At 49.5% G+C, this 14,400-nt stretch overlaps 2 protein-coding genes across 2 annotated transcripts in view; one reads left to right on the top strand and one right to left on the bottom strand.

The window, feature by feature from the left end:
* Window positions 1–244: 244 nt before the first annotated feature.
* HPS6 (HPS6 biogenesis of lysosomal organelles complex 2 subunit 3) lies at window positions 245–6,990 on the bottom strand. Its single transcript, XM_066601075.1, has 2 exons — window positions 6,359–6,990; window positions 245–4,714 (listed from the first exon to the last, which is right to left on the bottom strand). The coding sequence occupies exons 1-2, from the start codon at window positions 6,878–6,880 to the stop codon at window positions 2,876–2,878; spliced, it is 2,361 nt and encodes a 786-aa protein (XP_066457172.1). The 5' UTR covers window positions 6,881–6,990; the 3' UTR covers window positions 245–2,875.
* A 192-nt stretch (window positions 6,991–7,182) lies between these two features.
* Window positions 7,183–14,400, top strand: part of ARMH3 (armadillo like helical domain containing 3) — a 39,836-nt gene continuing 32,618 nt past the window's right edge. The window contains exons 1-2 of the mRNA XM_066601076.1: window positions 7,183–7,341; window positions 14,076–14,191. Of these exons, the coding sequence (XP_066457173.1) occupies window positions 14,090–14,191 (102 nt within the window). The 5' untranslated portion in view covers window positions 7,183–7,341; window positions 14,076–14,089. The remainder of the gene's footprint in view (window positions 7,342–14,075; window positions 14,192–14,400) is intronic.

Here is a 14,400-nt window from a genome sequence, read left to right on the forward strand (position 1 = left end):
ATCCGCACTGATCAACCATGCTGATAGGTTGTTTGTCTGGTCCCAGAGACCCCCAGCAGCATTAAACACCAGGCTCCTGGGATATAACTAATCTAATCCATAGCTCCAACCACTGCGAACCACATGCTGGTGTTTGTAGTTCCGCAACTGCTGGAGGGTTGGAGGCGCCTCTTCAGCAGAAAGTCTAGGTGGCATAGCATCAAGAGAAACAGACTGCCTGGACAAACATGAAACACCCGAAATATTACAATTAAAACAATTTATTTCTCTTAATATCTCAAAACACTGAAAAATTAAAAAGGTGCTTTATTGCCAGCCAATACTACCGCTACACCGTGTGCTGCCAGAGATACAACCCACAGTTATGTCCCATGCCGGATTAAATGGCATCGGACGACTTCAATAAATATTTATGCAATGTCTCTAGGAATCACGATTGTTCTGTGCTGTCACCAGACCTCACCGACGTGAGGACACGGTCACGTTCTATAGCCGCCGAACCTGCGGTACGGGGTGGAGTGAACTGGAGCGCGTTGGGTTCATGGAAATTAAGCTCAATGATTACAGAATTGAAGGTTTTTCAACTTTCTAACATACTATGTATTAAAGGGGTACTCCAGGCATTTACTATTGAGGACATTCTCAGAATCGTTCATAAATATTAAATTGGCGCGGATCCGCTCCTCGGCACCCCCACCAATAAACTGATGGGAATGAAGCAGTCTATTACACTTCCGGCCCCAACAACTAAGGACCATGTCTGACCGACTTCAGCTGGAGGATCTGTCTATTGGCGAGGATGCAGAGTGGCAGACCCCCACCGATCAACTATTGATTACTGATGCTGAAGGCCCGGAATACCCCTTTGATTCCTCCGTTTTCAAGATCTCTGCTTACTGGCAAAGAACAAGGACATTAACAAAGATCCATACAGATAGAACACACCTAAGGGTTTGCTACAGCAGTATCCAATCACTACAATCCTCTGGACTCGATACAATATATCAGTGCAGGTACAATGTAACAAACGACCAGGGAAGGAGAACGGTTTGTGCAGATGGGTTTAGCCCAAAAAGGATGGCTACAGCAAAATACCCTCAGATGTAAGGAGTGTCAGGTCTCATGATGTATGCAGCAATATTCACTGACAGCAAGCAAAGACTTTGAAAACAGTGAGGAACGGAGGTAAAGTATATTAATACGATGTAATAAAGGGGTATTCCCATTTGGGCTTATCATACGATTGTCGGCCACCTGGTCAGTAACGGTAAAAACAGCCAAGTGCCGGTTCTATAGCTCTCATGGAAGTGAATGGAAACCGTGTAGCACAGCCCGCTACACCGTTACTACAGACCACACTGCTTCTGTAGCTTCATTCACTTCAATGAAAGCTACGCAACCAGCGCTGGACTGAAGAGCTTGGCTGTTGATGTCAGGTGGTCGGCAACAAACCGGATGGCTTTGCCCATCTCGGCCATGAAAAGCCAAAATGGGAAGACCCCTTTAAGCTTCCATTACATAAAACCCCTTTAACATGAAAAAATACACTAAGGTAATATAATACTGATCTATAGAAGTCCCCAACATAGACTTCAAGGGCAGTAATGGATTAGGGTGCTGCCAAGCGCCTTTGCCACAATGCAAATTAAGTTTTGATCTGAAGACATGAATAATCCAAGAAAGCCTGGTTGCTATGAACAAGCGGACAACCCCATATAAAGAGGTAGGAGATCTCCCCCCGGCTTATCTCCCATAACTAAACTAGTCAGATCTGGATTGGCAACAGAGAACAAAAGCAGCTTGGTAGCACTCACACCATGCTACTCTCCATCTCAGGCAGCAATGTGAATTGAATTGACCCAAAAACTACATCTAAAATGTGAATGTCCAGCCTGGAATGCCATTTATTTTCTAATCTAAATACTTGAAAAAAATATATATATTCGCTATATACTTATAGCGGCCAGAATTCTGCTTTTCCGATAGTTCCAAATGCCTTGTATAGCAGGTATTAAATGATAAAAGTGTTGCTACCAGCAGTCACCACTAGAGGGAGCTCACTGCATACAACTGATACACTGAAGACAATAAAGGGCATGTCAACGGGTTAAATGTCCCCCTAGTGGTGGCTGCAGGAAAGTGAAATTCAATAGAGAGAAGCTTTCAGAAAAAAGGAACTCTGACCGTATAAAACATAAGACGTGCTGAAATTTGGACCTAAAGAAATAATGTGAAATAAAAGACTTTAAGGCAACTTCAGATAACTCAGACAACCCCTTTAGTGGTTATGTAAAGGACATGTCAACGGGTCTCGACAACAAAGCAGCAGCTACCTGCCTGTCCCCACTAATCCCCTTGTCAGTAGCTCCAGGTCTCCTCTGTGCCGTTTGTTTACAGGCAGCCTGTGCCGTCCCATAAACCTGCTGCAACCAATGACAGAGCTCATCGATTATCTCTGAGTTCTGTCATTGGCTGCAGCAGTCTGTCAGGAGACAGGTCAAGCAGAGAGACCTGGAGCCGCCATCGGGGAATAGCAGCTGCTTTGTTTTACATCCCAGGGAACCTGTTGAGAATCCCTTTATATAACTTGGACAACCCCTTATAGGGTCTGTTCTACACCTAGACCCAGCGCAGTTGTACTGGACAGAACCTACACCACTACAGTGATCTACATCCAGTTAAATGGAAATCTAGAAGGTCCCACTCCTACGTCCGTAATGTTCGAGATGAGTGCAATAGCCTGGAAGAGAGAAATAATAGTTCAGAGCAACGGTCTCAACCTGTGGCAAAACGCCTCCTCCCAGCACGCCGCCACAGGTTAGGGCCCACTGGGTCCACACAGACAAAACCCAACTAACAGAAATACTGCAATAGCTTACAGAGAATTAGTGGCGTAGATGTCGGTGGGCGACAAGTCGTCCCCATTTACTACAGGACTATGGGTAACAGACTTGTTAGTCCGTTGTGGGGTGGCTGGAGGAAATGTTTGTGTCGGGAACTTTTCCTTCCTCATCTGGTTCTGCAATACTTTATTTAAGAGAGGTTTGAGTAACCCGACGGTCAGATGGATTTCATCGCTGGAGAACGGAGGTGGATCGGTCTCTGGTTTGGGCATGTTCTGCAGAATAATCCGCAAGAGGTCAGTGGCGGTCATGTCTTCGGGGCAGATCTCACAAAGTTGGTTGACGTAGGAGTCCAAGTGTCTGTGCCGGATGAACTCTAATAAGAGGGTGATGAAAATGTCCTTTGTGATGAGGGGGCTGAGCTGTGAGAACCTCCGAGTCTCCTCAATAACCCTTGACCAGTGTTGTAGAGCAATCAGTATATGTATGGCCTGAATGATGGCCTGTGGTCTCCCACTGCACAGCAGGATCTCCACCTCCAGGTCCATGTTAGTGTTTTTCTTCCGCTTCCCCAGAACAGATAAGGCCCGTTTATATAAGGGTGCGCCGTTACAGTTATCTTTGGCAGTAAAGTTCAAGGAAAGCCCCGAGCAGTCCTGGGCGTGCTGGACAAAAGTAGGAAGCCACTTGGGTCTAAAGGTACATAGAGACTGGCAGATGACCTCAAAAAGTGGATACACCCCATTATGAGAGCTGTCCCTTGATCCCGAGGGGAGAGGACTCAACACCTTCTTCCACAGATCAGCGGTGGCTCTGACCACCAGTTTACCGTCTCCGTTCAGAAGAAACTGGAAGTTATTCCTTACGGATAGCCAAGCTGCCTTGGGGAAAGTGTTGAACAAGGAGTTAATATAGACCAGGCAGTCCCGGTCCATGTCCATCTGAAGGAGCCGCGTGATCTCGTGGTCCACCAGCTCTTCACAGTACTTCTCAATGTCTTCTCCAGATGCGTTGAGGATGCAGGTCTTGAGGACTTCCAGACTTACGAAGCTCTGGAGCTCATTGCTTATGTTGCTCAGCAGATCTGCGTACTGCGTTTGGTCTTTGGATTTGCCGTTTTTCTGGTAGTTGTCGAGAATGGCGGACAAGGTGATGGGGGCTTGGAACATCCCCCCTTTCTTCAACTCCAGCACGGTCAGCTTAACATTGCTCAAGCTTCTTCTTTGGTAGTACTTACAGGCTTCTTCGTAAACCATATCCAGCAATGAAGGCTCGGACTTCCCATCTTCACCGCCGACACAAAAGTCAAGTCTATAGATGCCACTCTTCGTGAGCAGCTGGACGCCTTCCGTATCCAATACTCTCAGGAAGAACAGCTCAGCGGCATCGACTACTTGCTTTGTCAGCAGCCTCCCGGTGTTGATATCTATGAGGAACACTGTTGTATCCACAGCACAAGCCAAGGTCTTCTCAAATATCTGCATCTTGATCTGAGCGTCTGCTACAATGTCAAGATCAAAGATATGCCTGGCACCCCTGTCTTCATGAAGGAGATATATCTGCCCAGCGGTAGTCATAAGAAGCAGGTGGCCAGCCTCAGTGACCACTGAATGCAGGACCGCTGGGGTCTTCTGAGAAGAAAGGAAGCCGGCATGTTCTAGAACCAACTTCTTAAAGTCGCCTTCAGTGAGGGCTTTGCTGTGGAGGAGTCCTGTGGTTGGGGTGGCCACGGACATCTTGTCTTCCAGGAGGGAGTATATGAGGAGCGGATGAGAGCCGGAGTCCGGGACCATGAAGATATGGGAGGGGGAGGAGAGCATGGAGTAGAAGGGGCTGTGATGGAGGACGATCTTCACGCTGCCCAATGTTACCTGTGACCCAACGAGACAGGAAAAAAAGGAAACTGGTCAGGAGGACACCAAAGTCAGCAGCAGACCTCGTCACAACAAGGGCATAAAGCAGCAAAAAACTAAACATACAGGTCAGAGGTCAAAAATTACATCAAGCAAATATTCTTTATTATGCTACAAAGTCTAAGCAAAAAAATCTATTATGTCTAAAGCTCTAGTAGAAACTTGTGTGTCTCCATGGCAACAGACTAGTCTGCTCCCGCAGTCGGAGGTTAGGCCACTCCTACCCCCACACCACTAGCGATTCTCTGCCGTGTGTGACAGCCAGTAACAAGCGCCGATCGGCGTACTAGTTGTCCATTGTTTCCCCTTTATAACGTACAGCGATCGGCTTGTATAAAACGTTGGTAATCTACAACTGCAGGGTCCGACTACACAAGGGTTGTAGTCTGTCACCATGGAGACACACAGGTAAAATAAGAACTGTATACACAAAACGGTAAGAGATTTTATCCAAACCATTTGCCTTTTATCCTATACACGGTTTTCTTAATTAAACCATACACAATGTCAAACAGGAGGTGATAAGCAGCTACCGCTCCCAATGGGTCAGCTGACCCCAGGCTACACATGGGTGCCAGTCCCCGCTCTACTGGATACATGCTCCACGGAATCGGCCACGTGGATGGGAGAACAGTCTACGTAACCAACAACCAGACATGGGGAAGGGACGCTCTAGGGGACTGTCCACTATAAAATTGGGAAGGGAGCACAATATACAGGAACATACACTACACATGAAAGAGCGTATGGGGGGGGGGGGGAAGCACACGGTCCGGCCACACGGGAAGGAGGTCGGGGGATGAGGGGGGGTGAGCCCGCTCTACGCTCCGGCCACACGGGAAGGAGGTCGGGGGGGGGGGGGGGGGGGGTGAGCCCGCTCTACGCTCCGGCCACACGGGAAGGAGGTCGGGGGGATGGGGGGGGGGGGGGTTTGAGCCCGCTCTACAGTCCGGCCACACGGGAAGGAGGTCGGGGGATTGGGGGGGGGGGGGGGGTGAGCCCGCTCTACGGTCCGGCCACACGGGAAGGAGGTCGGGGGGGGGGGGGGGGGGTGAGCCCGCTCTACGGTCCTGCCACACGGGAAGGAGGTCGGGGGATGGGGGGGGGGGGGGGGGGGGGAAGGTGAGCCCGCTCTACGGTCCGGCCACACGGGAAGGAGGTCGGGGGATGGGGGGGGGGGGGAAGGTGAGCCCGCTCTACGTTCCGGCCACACGGGAAGGAGGTCGGGGGATGGGGGGGAGGGATGGGGAAGGTGAGCCCGCTCTACGGTCCGGCCACACGGGAAGGAGGTCGGGGGATATGGGGGGGGGGGGGGGGTGAGCCCGCTCTACGGTCCGGCCACACGGGAAGGAGGGGGGGGGGGGGTGAGCCCGCTCTACAGTCCGGCCACACGGGAAGGAGGGGGGGGTGAGCCCGCTCTACAGTCCGGCCACACGGGAAGGAGGAGGGGGGGGGGGGGGGGATGGGGCCACTATGATCCGGCCACATGGGACTGACCTACATTCACACGAGGGGGGCCATGCTCTACAGACTGCCCCCCAAAACCCAGCAGAGGTACATGCTGTACTGCCCCCACAAGCAGTGGTTCCCGGGGTCACTCACCTGCGGTCCGCACAGGCGCAGCGCCCTCCGGCAGATGCAGTACATGTAGGTGCTGGGGAGCCCCAGGGCTCTGGAGGGCGCCCTCTCCTCGCACCACACCAGCTCCCCAACGCCCCCGTCGCACACCGACACCACCCGGGCCCGCGGGCCGTTACACAGCTCCAGGCACTGCAGCCGCCGCCAGCCGTTCCCGCCGCGGGGAGGCCGCCATACCTCCGCCCGTCCGTTCTCCCACACCGGGCACAGCAGCCAGTCCTGCGGGGAGAACGGGAAAAGCAGCCCGCACAGCCGAGGGGAGCCCGGCCAGCTCTGCTCCAGGTAGGCCCCGGGCAGCGGGAGGTCCGAGCTCAGCCGCGGGAAGGACAGCAGCCGCCTCTGCCGCCAGATGAAGAGGTGCCGGCGGTCCGGACTGCAGAACAGCCGGGTGTCACCGGGCCGGGAGCACAGCGCATCCCGCAGGACCTGCGGCCGCCCGAACAGCCCGAAGTCCGACAGCAGCTGCGGAGGAGTCAAGTGCGCCATCCCGCTCAGCGGCCGCTCATCCCGGCATGACTGCTCCGCCAGTGCCGCTCCTCATCACAAGACCGACCCCCGCCTGCCTTCCGGATCACCTGTAAGGGGGGCGGGACCGCTCTGAGCAAGGCATAACCTGATTGGAAACTACTTCCGACCAATAGTCTTTGACTCACGTGATCGTCTGCGACCAATGACAGTGTGGTTTTATAGACTTGGAGGCGTGGCTCAAGCCAAATCTAATTTGTTGACGTCAGTTGAGAGGTGCGGCTGGAGGAGGAAGGAGGGTTGGCTTTTGGAGCGTACCATTAGGATCGTAAACAGGGGTGTCAGCTATAGACGGGCACTTGACGTATAAACACAGCGACGCGGATCACCCCTGTGCTGTGACTTGCTGGGGTCCAGCCTTGTATCCTGGCCGCTGGAGCTGCGGTGCTTCTGCCGCCGGTGAGGGGGGTGATGTGTTACTGGTGAGTGCTACGGGGTCACCAGGGCGGCTCGGCACTGGGGAGGAGGTGGGAGTCCGGCTGTGGAAGGGGTAGGCCGCATGTGGACAGGATATGGGAACCATGCTGAGCAGGGGAGGGTGGGCAGTGTGTGGTTGGAGGAGTACAAGTCACAGCAAGCAAAGCTCTTCTCCATGGGACTTGTAGTCCCCCAGGACTGTGATGGTTATCTGTGCTCACACATTAAATGAACTGAGAAGTCCTGCAACTTCTAATAGACGTCACGCTTTTCAAGATCTCTGCTTGCTGTCAGTGACGGAGGAGCTCATCATTGGAGCTGTTAACCCTTTAAATGCTGCTGTCAATTCTGACAGCGGCATTTAAATGCCCTGACCAATGTTTCGGGTGTCTCGTATGCTGCGGCATTACATCATACATCATACAGCAGGAGCGAGCTAAGCATCACGAGTTCATGTTCCCTATGGGGGCTAAAAAAAAAAAAAAAAAGTAAGAATAAGTTTTTAAAAAAGTTTTGCTAATTATTAAAAAAAAAACCTTTTGCCCTATTTACAATAAAAGAATCTAAATAATAAAACAAAAATACATATTTGGTATCGCTGCATCTGAAAAAGTTCGATTTACCGAAGTAAGGCATTATTTATCCGCATGATGAGCGTCGTCAGAAAACAAAAACACCAGGATTGCGCTTTTTTTGGTCACTCCTTCTCCAAGAAAAAATGTAATAAGTGATCAAAAAGTCGCATGTATTCCATACAGAAACTGCAAGACGTCCCGCACAGAATGAGCCCGCGCACTGCTTGGCCGACGGAAAAATAAAGAAGTTATGGCTGCCGGAAGATGGCAGCAAATAATAACAAAAAATGAAACATCTTTGGAAAAAAATAAATGAAGTAAAGCAAAAAAAAAAAAAATATATATATATAATTGGGTATCGTAGTAATCATACCGACCCATAGAATAAAGTGGTCATTTTTGTTGCAGAGGGTATGCCGTAGAAATAAGACGCATCAGAGACGGCGGAATTAGACCTTTTTTTCATTTCACTCCATGTAGAATTTTTTAAAAAAGTTTTCCAGTACATTATATGGTACAATAGGAAAATACAAGTCGTTACACAGCTACGTCAATGGATAAATGAGAGAGTTTAAAAGGGGGGAGGAAAAACTAAAAATGGGGGGAGGAGGGGATGAAAAACTTAAAATGGGAGGAGCGGAGGAAAAGCTGAAAATATGGGGGGGGGGGGACTGAATTAATGGGGGAAGAGGAAAAACTGAAAAAATGGGGGGGGACTGAAAATATGGGGGGGGGGGAGGAAAAGCTGAAAATATGGGGGGGAGGAAAAGCTAAAAAAAATAGTGGGGGGGGGCGGGAGCTGTAAATATGGGGAGGAGGGGAAGAAAAGCTGTAAATATGAGGGGTGGAGGAAAAGCTGAAAATATGGGGGTGAGGAGGGGAAGAAAAGCTAAAAATATGGTGGTGAGGAAAAACTGAAAATGGGGGGGAGGAAAAACTGAAAATATGGCGGGGGAGGGGAAGAAAAGCTGAAAATATGGGGAGGGGGTGGAGAAGGGACGGGCCACAATCTTCAGGGGTTAAAGGTCCAATCAAAAACTAAGAATGAAGTTCATATTCGTGCGTCTCGCAACACACAAAACCCGCACAAGCTTCTCAACCGTGTGAATGTAGCCTAGATCTGTGATTATTCTGCCGTGGATCCGCTTGTGTATTTTCCCTGTCAGCGGTTAATGTCTGCATGCGCAATTAACGTCGTGTTTCTGCACGGAGCCGCATGAAGACGTGACCTGCCGCTTCTTTGATGGAAACGCATTGGAGATTCTGCACGCGGATTTATCCATTAAGCGGTCTGAAGCGCGGATCTGCAGCAGTGCAGTCACGGATCTCTGCCGCGGTTTTACAGGCGGATGGAAGCTTCCAGAGTTATATCTGCCGTCAAAGCGGAAAATCCCCCACAAGATCTCCATCAGATCCCGTACCGCTGCTGCGGATTTGCTGTTGATTTCATCTGTTTAACGCAAAGTGTGAAATCCTCTGCAGATTCACGTAGATCACCGCGCCGCAGTCCACACCGCATGGTACGGGTTTTGGTACGGATAGTGCCACGGTCTGCTACAGCTGAACGCACCCTGAATTGGGTTCCCACCGTAGTGCAGATGGCACAGTTTTGCCCGCTTCCAGCTGGCATACAAATCGTCACCGGCTCGCTCCTCGCTACGCCTTAAAGGGGTTGTCTCGCGGCAGCAAGTGGGGTTATACACTTCTGTATGGCCATAATAATGCACTTTGTAATATACATTGTGCATTAATTATGAGCCATACAGAAGTTATAAAAAGTTTTTTACTTACCTGCTCCGTTGCTGGCGTCCTCGTCTCCATGGTGCCGACTAATTTTCGCCCTCCGATGGCCAAATTAGCCGTGCTTGCGCAGTCCGGGTCTTCTGCTTTCTTCTATGGAGCCTTTCGTGCAGGATGCCGGCTCCGTGTAGCTCTGCCCCGTCACGTGCCGATTCCAGCCAATCAGGAGGCTGGAATCGGCAATGGACCGCACAGAAGAGCTTCGGTCCACGGAGGAAGAGGATCCCGGCGGCCATCTTCACCGGTAAGTATAGAAGTCACCGGAGCGCGGGGATTAAGGTAAGCGCTCCGGTAAGCTTTCTTTAGGTCCCTGCATCGGGGTTGTCTCGCGCCGAACGGGGGGGGGGGGGGGGGGTTGAAAAAAAAACAAACCCGTTTCGGCGCGGAAGCCTCCTTGTCCCTGTGATCGGTGGACTATCGGGTGGCGCAGAGTGTTAAGGTAACAGAAATGCAGTCCTAAGCTCTCGCTCACGACCTGAAGGTTGCAAATTCAATCCCCTCATGGTTCAGGTAGCCGGCTTAAGGTTCCTTCAGCCTTCCAGTAAAATGAGTACCCACTTGTTGGGGGGTGATAAGTAAATACATGACCTGAAAGCGCTGCAGACGAAGTTGGCACTACACAAATAACAAGATTCTTTTTTGTCTGACGGCGGTCTCTGCGGTGGCGCAGCTCCGGCCTCTTGATTTAGATTTGGGTAATGGGATTATGTAATGTCATTATGGGGTGTAATCCTGACAAGCGGACTATTCTTCTCTGGAATTTCTATTCTTACCACAGCCTGGGTCATATAATGATGTCCGGCCCGTCTCACATCTGCATTGATTCCGCCGCAGATCCGACTCAAAATACCGTAAGAAAAAGGTGAATCTGCCAGTTGGGCAAAAAATATGGACAGAAAATCCCGTGTGAATTGGCCCTAATGGCGGCCATACACACTAGGGGACTGTTGACCATCAGCTATTCCAGCACCCCACAGACATGGAGTCGCCGGGTTCAGCCTGTATCCATCTAGTCTGCACTGTCAACATAAAGGCGTTGTCCAAAGTACAAAAACATGGCTGGCGCAGCCTCTAGCTAGCGGACAGGTTGATGTGCCCGGGGGTCCGGCATCAATGGTCAGGCTAAGGGGTCTTTTACATGATCTGAATTATCAAGCGTGAACGTTCACCTGATCGTCGGGACGCATAAAAGGGACAACGATCGGCTGATTGTTGCTTTTTAGCCAGCCTATCAGTGCTTGGGGGAGAGCTGTATACCTCCCCAGGGGGAAGTGCAAGCTGGCTGTATACAGACCAATGATCGCAGTAACAGTCGTTCGGCCTGTGTAAAAGAGCGCCCATCCACATACTTGTGGGGGGAAAAAACACCTGCATTTTTTTAATGCGTTTTTATTTTCTGCAGATGAGAATCACTTCAAAAATGCAGCCTAAGGGCTTCTACCCACCAGTGATGATTATGAAACCAATGATTTTCAATGGTTTCATACTGATTTGCGTTTCTTTTCTTAAGCCTCGCAGCGCACATAAAAAATCTGTGATATCACTTAGTGTTTTCAATGGGGCCGGCAGCAGCAGCGCCAGCCCCATTGAAAACATAAGGAGTACATCGCGGACTTCTGCCACAGCTGTTACAGCTATGGCAGAGGATTCCTTTATCCCCTGGGATTGCAGGCAACCTCCGCAGTGATGATTTTCGGGGAAGGGCTTGAAATATAAGCCCTTCCCTGAAAATCATCCCTAGCTATAAAAAAAAAAAAGGACAGCTGAGGGCTGCCTGTGATTGGTCACAGCGCTCAGCGAATCACAGTCAGCCCTAAGCCATTCATCAATGAATGGCTGAGCACTGCCTGTGATTGGCTGAGCGCTCAGCCAATGAGACCAGCACTTTCTGGAGGCCGGGGATTTTTCAATCCACGGCCTCCCAAACACAGAAGACAACTGCCGGGGCTGGAGAGAAGAGCCAGACTGCTCTTCTAGGTGTGCGTGTGTGTATATATATATGTATGTGTGTGTGTATATGTGTATATATATATATATATGTGTGTGTACATACATATATATGTACATATACACACTCACGCACCTAGAAGAGCAGTCTGGCTCTTCTCTCCGGCCCCGGCAGTTGTCCTCTGTGTTTTGGAGGCCGGGGATTTTTCAATCCATTTTTTTATAGCTAGGGATGATTTTCAGGGAAGGGCTTATATTTCAAGCCCTTCCCCAAAAAAATCATTGTTGCGGGGTTTGCCTGCAACCCACTGCTTTCAATTGGGCTGCAGCAGTGCCAACCCCATTGAAAGCAATGGGATAGCATCACGAATTTCTGCCACAGCTGTCCGCAGGGATGAAGGAATCCTCTGCCATAGGTGTGGAAGAAGTCCACGATGTACTCCCTATGTTTTCACTGGGGCTGGCGCTGCTGCCGGCCCTATTGAAAACAATGGGTGATATCGATCTCACATCGCTAGAGAAAACCCGCTAGTGGCTAGGCACCCTAAGAACGAACAATGCTTTTTTATTGCCGTATTTTCCGGTAATTTTAGCCCCCACAAGACCTGATTATTTGCGGCAGCAAACAAACGCACTGATTAAAAATGTCTAATTAGTTCCAGATGTATTCCTCTTCCAGTGTATTTGCGCAGTATTTCACGCATCTCCTTGCATATTTCGCGTATTTGCACCCCCTTCCCTATTGACTTCTATGGAACCTTTGGTGCACAAATACACAGACAAATGGAACATAATGGAAATGCGAAGTAACCCATTGAAATCAATGGGTTCTATTTTCTGCGTATTGCGGACGAGAATATGCTCATGTGAAAGTAGCCTGATGGTAATGAAGAGTCTAGTATTAGGCTCCGCCCCCTTTACGCCTGTACTGTATAATACTGTCTGCTGACTAGTGTATCTAAGCCTGTCGTGTGTGATACTGTGTAATGAGCGTTATCTGCTGAACCGGAGTATCTAAGCCCGCCGTGTGATTTTGTTTGCTGAGCCTGTCGTGTGTTATACTGTCCGCTGAAACTGTAGCGCTTTTTCTTCCGCTATTTTGGTCCAGATGTTTCCATGCAGATGTGAAACCGGGCAGATCGGATTCCGCGCGCAGGAGGCCCGCAGCGGGTTCCACCTGTGAACCCGTCCGGTGACCCCCATGTACCTTATTTTCTTGTATTGATGATGACCGCTGTCCATACGCAATGTTAATTGCGTAAAGGCTGCAGATTGGACGGCCTTCACTGATTTCAATGGAGGCCATCCGCGTGGAATCCACGGCAAAATAGTGCATGCTGCAATTTTTTTCCTCCGCTCACAGAATACGCAATTCGTATCCACGAGTGTGAATGAAAAAGCAATTTTTACATGCTTTTGAATGCCCGCGTTTTACCTTGGATCCTCCGCGCAAACGCAGATTGCGGATTCCACAACTGGAATCTGCCCGTGTGAGCCTGGCCTCACTCTGACCCTGGTATGATCAGCCGTGAAAGACTATGTATGTGCTGTAGTCCCACATCAATCAGGAAGTTTAAACATTGTCTTAAAAGACAAACCAACTATAGACTTCTCTGAGCTGCTGAGAACAAGCAAACACTAGTGAACACAGTCAAGGGGTGGTAAGCTCTGCAGCCCCTTCATGTCAACGATTAGTGGAGGTCTCCACACCTGAACCCCCACTGAGCAAAACGTCTGACCTATCAAAAGTTTTACAAAACTGCACTCTTTAATCTCACTTTTTTTCTTTGACCCAACATATGAAATCTAGCAGTTTGTATATTCGTCACTAGATGTCAGCACAGAGCAGACACGTGTCTAGCAAAGTATCTCATTTTACAGCCTGCTGTGAGCAGGAATAGAATTCTGTCATTAAAATTAATAAGGGATGGGTGAATGACTGGCCTTTTATTCCTGCCTGAGCCTAGATAAGCAGGCTGTCTCACTGATAGTGAGTGATGATGTCATGAGTTTTCATGATGTAACTCATTAAAATTCGGATAATATAAATTAAAGGGGTTTTCCAGGCAATAGTTATTGATGACCTATCTCCAGGACAGGTCATCCATAGCTTATTGGGTGGGGACCCATTAAAATCACCGAAATTCTAAATGGCAGGCCCAGCTGATCTACTATTGATAACGTATCCTGAAAATAAGCAATCGGTAACAGTTGCCTAGAGAACCCCTTTAACTACACATCGGTCCGTACCCCACATTGACATTTGGTTTAACATCTGATTGCTCTAATGGAAGCGAAGTGAGAGGTTGCAAAACTATAAAAATTGTCATCCATGAAAAGCTGGCGTCATCTACACAGTTGTTGAACGTTTTTTTTCGACCCTTCACTTAATAGTACTTTTTTTTTAATGTCACCAGATTATGCTGAAACCATGGCGCAAGTAGAGAAGAAAGTGGGGCTCCTCCGGAAGTCGTCGGCCAGCAAGAAGCCCTTGAAAGAGAAGGTGGTGTTGATGTACGATGAGATCTTTGCGGTAAGCTGCTTTTTTGTGTGTTTCTGGTGGTGGTGGTTTTTGGTTTTTTTTCACTTAAAGCTTTTGCAACTTTTCGACCAATGCTTCCATCTTTATGCAAAGCGTTTGTTTTATGGGACTGTTGTTTAACCTCTTAGTGACCAGCCTATTTTTTAAGTTTAAGGACCAAGCGATTGTCATTGTCGCATCACAAGAGCCATAACTTGTTG

This window comes from Eleutherodactylus coqui, chromosome 4 (assembly GCF_035609145.1).
Source record: "Eleutherodactylus coqui strain aEleCoq1 chromosome 4, aEleCoq1.hap1, whole genome shotgun sequence".
NCBI classification, from domain to species: domain Eukaryota; kingdom Metazoa; phylum Chordata; class Amphibia; order Anura; family Eleutherodactylidae; genus Eleutherodactylus; species Eleutherodactylus coqui.